Source organism: Gambusia affinis, linkage group LG05 (genome assembly GCF_019740435.1).
Source record: "Gambusia affinis linkage group LG05, SWU_Gaff_1.0, whole genome shotgun sequence".
Classification (NCBI taxonomy): Eukaryota; Metazoa; Chordata; class Actinopteri; order Cyprinodontiformes; family Poeciliidae; genus Gambusia; species Gambusia affinis.
In genome coordinates, this window is record NC_057872.1 from 17192536 (window position 1) to 17200873 (window position 8338).

General features: G+C 36.7%; 1 protein-coding gene across 1 annotated transcript; it reads right to left on the minus strand.

The window, feature by feature from the left end:
• Positions 1–660: 660 nt before the first annotated feature.
• Positions 661–7647, minus strand: il6r (interleukin 6 receptor). The gene is made up of 10 exons (XM_044118274.1): positions 7405–7647; positions 5793–6428; positions 4666–4789; positions 4041–4234; positions 3799–3962; positions 3552–3693; positions 2546–2571; positions 2369–2429; positions 1998–2112; positions 661–1873 (listed from the first exon to the last, which is right to left on the minus strand). The coding sequence occupies exons 1-10, from the start codon at positions 7628–7630 to the stop codon at positions 1624–1626; spliced, it is 1938 nt and encodes a 645-aa protein (XP_043974209.1). The 5' UTR covers positions 7631–7647; the 3' UTR covers positions 661–1623.
• Between the last annotated feature and the right edge of the window lie 691 nt (positions 7648–8338).

The following is an 8338-nucleotide window of genomic DNA, read 5'->3' on the forward strand; positions in this document are numbered from 1 at the left end:
TTAGCCAATTGAAAGATACATTTATTTCCATAGAGCATGGAAACAAAGTAAAGATCTTGAAATATTAAGGATTTCTTGGTTAAAATGAAGTTAAAACCAGAATCAAGCATTATTAGCCTTTTCCCTAAAACAAGCTTTTTAGCTATTTTTATTATTATTATTTATTAGCCATATTTAGCACACTAAATGGAGGAAGTCAGTGTAAGACAACATGCTAGTGATACCCCTCATGCTGCTAGCAACCTTTAGGCCAGCATTAGCATTTTGACTAATTTTAACTTACACACTAACTTTAATGTACTCCATGGAGTAAGTCCATGTTACGCAACATGCTTGTGACTGTCCACGTTCTATTGAGTACATTGTAGCTTTCTTTAGCATTTATGCTAATTTTTAGCTTCAGAATGCTGGGGTCCAACCTACGGGCAGACTTTGGCAGGCCCCGTTTAAATTTCTTCAGAAATTTTACTACTACTACTGCTTAAATTTATTCGCAACATGGAGTTGCATGATTTAGAAAAGCACTAATGGGACTGTTCTACTTGGAGTGTGACATTTTAAATGTGCCTGCGTCTGGATCTTATGCTTAGACAAACCACGGTATGAAAGCAAAGCCAAGTTTTCCACCAAGTAAAGATAAATGTACACCATAACAATACAAATCATATAAATTAGTTATTGATTAATCAACAACCAAAATTTATTGGAATTTAAAAACTAATCATTGTCGGATATAAATACCATCAGTTAATTACAAAGTCTTTAATTAATTATATATTTTTTTAATCATGTCCCACCACTGTTTATTATTAATAATCAATCAATCAATCAATCAATCAATCAATCAATCAATCAATCAATCAATCAATCAATCAATCAATCAATCAATCAATCAATCAATCAATCAATCAATCAATCAATCAATCATTATGAGATAGGTAAGCCAATGATCAGGTAGCAAAAGCAAAATAATGACATAGTAATTAATCAGTAATTTTCTCATAAACATGCATAACTCAATATGAAATAATAGCTCATAGCTTTGAGTTAGCTAATTCAAAATATAATTAGTCAAAAAGTCATTTGATTTTAGTGAAGTTATTTTAAATTTAAATCATATAATGTTGACTAATGATGACTCATAATTATGAGTAAGAAAAATATTTTTAGTTCATGACAGTTTAAGAAACAGACTGGCGACCTGTCCAGGGTGAAACCCGCCTCTCACCCGGAACGTAGGTGGAGATGAACCAGCAACCCTCCTGACCCCAATAGGGACAAGGGGGAACAGAAAATGGATGGATGGACAGTTTAAGAAAGCTCCAGAAAGTGTATTTTAGTACAGAAATCCAACATCAATATCAACTTAAACTTTTCAGTAACATAAAAAACCTAAATATTTCTTGTGATGAAGTCACCTCTGCAGGTGATTTCAAAATTTTAACATGGCACCAGTAGACAGAAGAGAAAGAAACAAAACCACATAAAAAAACATTTCAGCACAAGTTTAAGCATGGCACGTCCATAAAGGAGTGAATATACAATCTGTACAAATTTTCCCTGGGAGTTTATCCTTCACCTCAGTCCCTTTTCATTGATTTTCTAAAACTGGTTCGTTCATAACTACATCTGCAGGAAGAAGTAACTTTTGTTGTTGAAATTTGTGGCTTCTAATCTTTCCATCTCAGTTTGTCCTCTCTCATTTTCCCCGTCTTGTTGTGTGTTGCTTTGTTTATAGAGCTGCGGGCCAGAGTCAGACACCAGAGCTTCTTCTTCTGAGGACGTAGAGACAAAAAGACGAGGTGGAGACAAGGCCTCACTGTGGGTGGTGCTATTTAGACTGTAGAGTTTGTTCATAAACCTGTCTTTGTATCTGAAACGCAAAGGAAAACCAATTGTTCAAATGAAAAAGCTGGCCAAATCTATCAGCCGAGATATAAATCTATTGGCTACAATGCAGACATTTTTTATTCAAATAAAAAATCAAATTGCTCAACCTGAAGATGTAGACAGCCAAAAGGACGCACATGATGGCAAAAACGGCAGGGATCCAAATAACATGATAGAGTATGTTGCATGAAACCGAGTTGGCACATAACTCATTTGTTGAACCTGCAGCAAAAAGAGAAGAAAACCACAAGAAACTGTTATGGTTACATATACGAGTAGGTGTTATAAAAAAGGTGTTACTTCAACAGAACCATGTGTCTTGTGGCTTGTTTAGCTGTTGAGCCTGAGTTATTATGACGCCATGGTTTCCTGTTAAAACCCAGTGGACTTCAGGTCAGTTTCAGGGTGTTTTCTCCCACTTCTTGTGCTTTTCTTTTAAATATGTGTACTCAGAAAATTTACTGCCAGCAAAACTAACCATCGGGGTAGCTATCATCAGTAAAACCAGAACCATAGTCTTCAGTGAAGGGCAAGTCGGTCTGATGATGACAAATAAATAAACAAAGAAAGAGAAACAGGACAGAAGAATATGTTAAGATGGAGCAATTAAAAGTGAATAAGTTTATACTTTCCAGCTGAAAGTTAAAGTTCCTACCATTGGGGTCGTCGGATCACTCCTTTCTGCCATATTAGTTGAAAGCAACAGACAGGAAGAAAACCATTTAATAAAACATATTAAAAGTGATATTTTTTCTAAAGTAAAGACAGTGAAATTTGTGAAAAGTAAGCACAATAAAGATATTGTACATGGTATCAAAGAGTAATACAAAAAGCATCCGGGAGACATGCATGAAACAAAATATTCCACTTACACTTGTTGCTAAATTTTTGGAATTTGAGACTAAATATTTGAAGCTATAAAAATCAGCATGTGGTTGAAGTTTAACTATAACTTGTTAAATGCAGAGCATGGTCACAAACAAACAACAGAGAATAATTATAGATTTTTGGAAAAACACAGAAAGTAAAATGAGATTAAAAAGCAAAGAAATTACAGTGTTTGCAAAAATTACTTGAATTGTTCCACACTTTCTCATTTCACAAGCACAAACCTTTGTGGAGATAAAGCTGGACAATATTGAACCTCAGCACAAAATAGGAAGTTGGAATTTCCATATTCAACATGTGGAAGAAATTTCACTTTCTTTCAATAACCGGAAACAATGTGCTCTTCGTATCACTGGTGTCCATATTGAATGATCAACAAACTCAGGACAAAATGTGCACAACTGGTACACTTACTCAAACAGGAAGGCCAACATTAGACGTTTTTCACAGGTCTAATGTTTTAGAAAAATCCAAAGGAAGCAAAAGATATTTGAGCTAAAGCTGTTATGATTAGTCATGGCACTGTACCACTAATGTGATGTGGCCATCAGTTACTTCTTTTAACATGTATTGCTTCTTTCTGGTTACTTTTCTTTATTGTTTATTGTCTTGGTTGTGCTTTAACTACCACTGCAAAAGCAAAATCTTTCTTCGAGAAACAGTAAGGCTCTGAATCTGGGAATTCACATCCATGTTACGGCTTTAGAAATGTACAAACCTTATGAAATAGTCTAACTTGGTACTCTTCTCACATGTGTGTATTTTTTTTCTACCTGTCCAACTTCTGGCAGAGACAGGTGAGCTCCACTCGCTCCAATGACCATCGTATTCTTCTCTAACTCTGAGATGAATCAGGTACTCAGCACCAGGCAGAGCGTCAGTAATCAGGTACATGCGTTCTCTAATTCTGTTTTCCTGCGAGAACACGTACAGACCATAAAACAAGAAATCAATCAGCAGAAACATCCCAGGTTCATCGGTTTTGATCCCATGACTGAAATATTAACTAGTCAAACATACCTGTTCATTCGAGGAGTTTGAAAGTTTGTATCTGATCTCATAGATTATGTCATAAAAATCATCCGTCTCCTTCCAGGTTACTGGTAAGTTCCAGGTCACCTTTATCATTTTCTCTCGTCTCTCCACTGGGTGGGCCATCACATTAGATGGGGGGTCTGGCGTCACTTCAGGAAAGGGTTGAAATTATTTTTTAAAAAGCCTTACTTTCATCAAAACAGTCATGTAATAACAGACTCGCTTACAAATATCCAGAGGTGTGAAATTGATCAGGGGACTGGTGGCGTTGCCCAAGAAGTTTGTAACACACAGGAAAGCCTCATGGTTCGTCCTCCGCTTGTCCTCAATGTGCTCCAGAGCACACCAACAGCGGGAGTGCTGATGGGAGTATGAGCACTGGTTTTGCTGGAAATTCTCTATTTTTCCATGAGGGAAATGACTGGAAAGGAAAAAGAAAATCATGTTCTCCAGTAGAATGTAACAATGTAAAAGATAATCTTACAAACAGAAGCTCTGCATGAAAAAAGTTCAAAGATTCAGTAAATTATGCATGAGGCAACGTACTTCAATCCTGAATTATTATTAAACCAATAATGAACTATGGGTCAATTTTTTTTTTTTTTTATTATTCAGAACTATTTTCTTTTTTTATTCTAAAATCATCAGTTTTGTTGTGTGGACTTCAGATGTATCACTATTCCTGCAGAGCACAAAGGTTTCTGTCAATCAGAGTTAAGGTTGGATAAAACTCTGCCTTCAACTCTGTTTTTGTTTTGGCAGCTATTTTAAGAGCTTTGAGGAGTTGTGTTGCAAAAAAATATAAACAAAAATAAATCAGGCTTAGGTGAATTTAAAACCTAAGTGACTTACTCTGTGCTCAGAAAAAGGTAGCAGTTAGGTTGCTTGATTACTGGTTTCTGAGGTTTCCATTCACAGCGAATTTTACTCCTGGGCGACCTCTTGTAGCAAAAGATGATTGGGGTCTCAGGAGGATCTAGGATATAGAAAACATTAAATCAGACTTGTGTTTGGGGTAGCAATAGATTTTTTTTTTTCAGAGAAGTATTTTGGCAGGACGACCCCCAGCAGACCCACGTTACCATGACGTCTCCTCAAGACCGACCACCGTCCCGCAGCCAGCGGACCGCCTGCTAGCCAGAACCCATGACCAAAACCTTTTTCTGCCGATAATGCATCAATATTCATGTGCTGACACAGTTTGTCACATTACAGTCACTGATGGTATTGAGATTATATAAATTAGGGAATCAAAGAGTGAATTTGTGTCGTTGTGTAAAACATGTCATGTCACACAGACTGACTTTAAAGAATGCAGTTTAATCCTTGATGATTTTCTGCTCATCTAATTGGGAGTTTGATCAAACTTAATTTGGCATTTAATGTGTTTTGTGTCTTTTTTATTTTTCTCTAGTTTTTGTGTGAAGATCAGTTTGGTCTTTCCTCCACACTTTGAGGAAAGACTAAGTTTTGCTCTTGCTAGTTCTATTGTGGCTCACGTTGACTTCATCTATGCCTTTCACTCCCAAAACAACAGCTGAACTCAAAAATCAGATTGTAAACTCCGCCTATAAACTTAAAGTCAAGAAACCTCCATGATGTTAAACATTTCATTAGCTTCATTATTGCTCTAAATTTACGTTTCTTTTTGAGAACAAAGTTTGCTTTTCATGTTTGTATCATGTTAGCTTTAGTTTATTTACCTATTTAAAGATTAGAGAGCGGACCTTAAAATGATTAGTGAGAAACATACTCCTGAAAAAGATTACATTGATTTGATTGATTATAGAAGATCCCACCATTCCTTGCATGAAATGTTTGGTAAGAAACCTCAGTGATTTGGAAGGATACCTCCCTCCATGTTGATTTCTCAATACATAAATTAGAATGATAAGTTCTGTTACTGAAACTGATCAAATTCTGCACACATTGAAATAGTGTCAGTTGAGTGTCTTTGCAGGCATTGCGCCGTAACTCACCTGCAACAATCACCTTAACAGCAAGTGTTTCTTCTCCCCTGTGACGACACGTGTATTTCCCAGCGTCTGTCAGTCGTACTGAACTCAGAGATAGACCGCTGCCGTCACTCAGAAATTCAAGTCCTCCCCAGTCTCTGTCTACACTCTCCATCAGCTGTTTGTTCCACTGCCACTGAGGCCTCATCTTAACCTCTCTGGTTGCTCTGCGGCCTTCCTCTGACTCTTTGTCTTCATGTTCAGCCTGGAGTTTCATCTCTTTATCCTCCCAGTCTGACGTTCCCCTCGTTGTGGTCTTGCTGGGAGGCGTTGGCTGGACCACTTGTGGAGAAGTGGCGTGTTCCACGTCTGAATATCCGCTGCGTTGGCGTTCTCCCAGCAGAGTGCTGATTCCAGTCGCCGTGGTGGGAATGTGGAATCTCTCGCTCACTGTAGAGGATTTAACACTTCTTTCTGTAAAAGCCGTGTTTCTTCTAGCTTGCTGCGTGGTGGGAGTTCTCTCTGACGAAGATCCTTTCTTATTTACACTTGGGACCTTTCTAGTTAAGGTGACTTTCACTCCATTCACCTTCACATGACCGCTGCAGGTCAGTTCCAGCCTGCTTCCTGGAGAAACAACCACCACACCAGGAGGAGGGTCTGTACACACACACACACACACACACACAAACACAAACATTTGTTGCAAAGACACAAACGAGGCTGGATGCTTTGTGGGTGTAATCAGGCCCTTATTGTGCTGCATTGCGCTGTGTCTTTAAATGTTAGGGCTGGTTCCAGATCAGTAGACACAGAACAGATAGGATGCAGCGTTGCATAACAAAAGTGACCAACTCCTTTAAAACTTCCTCTTTTAATCTGTCTCTCTCTCTCGCCTACACAGTTGCTCTTCTGTCTTGAACTTTTTCTTCTCTGATAATCACACTTATGTGCATGAAAAGTTCCTCAAATCTTATTGATGCTTTGATTTATCTGAACACAAATATCTCTCCCTACCACCGATTAAAAGAACAAGTGATCCGAATTAAATATATTGCCATAATTAGTCACAAGTAATCAAACTGAGTTACTTTATTACATTTAATAAGTTGCCCAGTTAAAAAAGCACAAATGAAATATATTTGAATGTCAAGAAGAATAGCACATTAAAACATTTTAATAACTTTTCCATGGATTTGCCCCCTCTACTGCAGGATACAAATTATCTGACGGTGTCTTCTTTTTTTCCTCAAACTAATTTTAGTCCAACGATATTAAAGAATCTAAATTCTAAAAATGTAAAAAAATATCAAAAAAATTAGAACCCAATATGTTTCTTAGACTGAGTTCAGTAATCTGAACAGAACAACGCCAAAGATTAGCCGTTATCCCCCTGAAATGATGAAAATGACAAAACATACGTTAAACTATACAGAATGTATTTAGAGAAAATATAGGTAAAATATTGATTTGTTACTTTTTTAATCTACAAGAAGAAACGTGAAACTAAATGTGAAATTAAACCCAGCTGTTGCAAGGAAGATTTTCTGAAATCTCAACAACGAAACAAATTCATGACAAAACAACTTGCAGTAAAAATTCAGAAACACATTAAAATTATTGACTGACGTCTCACCTTTTCTGGGACAAATGCCATCAAAAATGCTCCACACTGGCAGGACGTACAAAAAGCACAGCAAAAGTAGCAGAACATCCATCTTTGGCGTTTGTCCCTCCATCCTCAGACCAGCACTGACACTTGCGCTACGGCTGCAGAACACCGAGTCCCATTTAACTTCATGAAGTCTGAGAAGAAACTGACTGTATTCCAGTACAGGCAGGATTATTAAAGCACAGTTCATGCGTGTTGTCCGTAAGACCCGTTATTGTGAAATCCCAGTGCTCTTCCCCCTGTTCAGCGCCGTTACACAGAGGAAATCCTCCTCAGTGTCAAAGTAAACCCCCCTTGAAAGCTGAATTTAGGTCTACAACTTTGATGTCAATTTAGTACAGTCCTTCTGTACAGTTTTGACATTTATTTTAAGTACTTTTCTGACTGATATTATAACTTGGACACTAAAGTCACATAATGAGTGCATATCTTTCATACAGCTCTTAAAAAATGTCATCTAAATGTCTTCTAAAGTTTGACAAAAGAATTTTAACTTAAAATATTCTAATAAGCATCAGATATCTGTCTTTGTGGCCTAATGTAGAATTATTTAAAATTAATTTTTATTTTTAACATTACAGATAATAAATCCTTGCGTTGTCTGTTTTGTCTCAAATTACATTTACATGGTAAAGGTTTGGTTATCCAAAGGAAAAAAATAAATAAACAATGTGTGACATTTTCAAAATCTAGCCAGTGATTTGTTTTAGAAAGTTTTGCACAAATAAGATAAAGTTTTGAAAGGATCTTATATATCACAAAGAAAAGGTAAATTTACAGTAATTTGTAAAAGTATTTCCATCCTTAAACTTACTCACATTTTGTCTCCTTTCTACAGCATGTTGTATTCTTTTCCAATAAGTTGTAATAATTTTTAAAAAATTGTAATATAAATGCA

Excerpts from the sequence above, each read along its gene's own strand:
- il6r (XM_044118274.1), bottom strand. The coding sequence starts at position 7,630 with ATGAACTGTGCTTTAATAATCCTGCCTGTACTGGAATACAGTCAGTTT. Across the intron at positions 3,963-4,040 it reads TTTCACACCTCTGGATATTT|TGACGCCAGACCCCCCATCT; the intron begins GTAAGCGAGTCT and ends CCTTTCCTGAAG. Across the intron at positions 2,430-2,545 it reads GTGATCCGACGACCCCAATG|ACCGACTTGCCCTTCACTGA; the intron begins GTAGGAACTTTA and ends TGTCATCATCAG.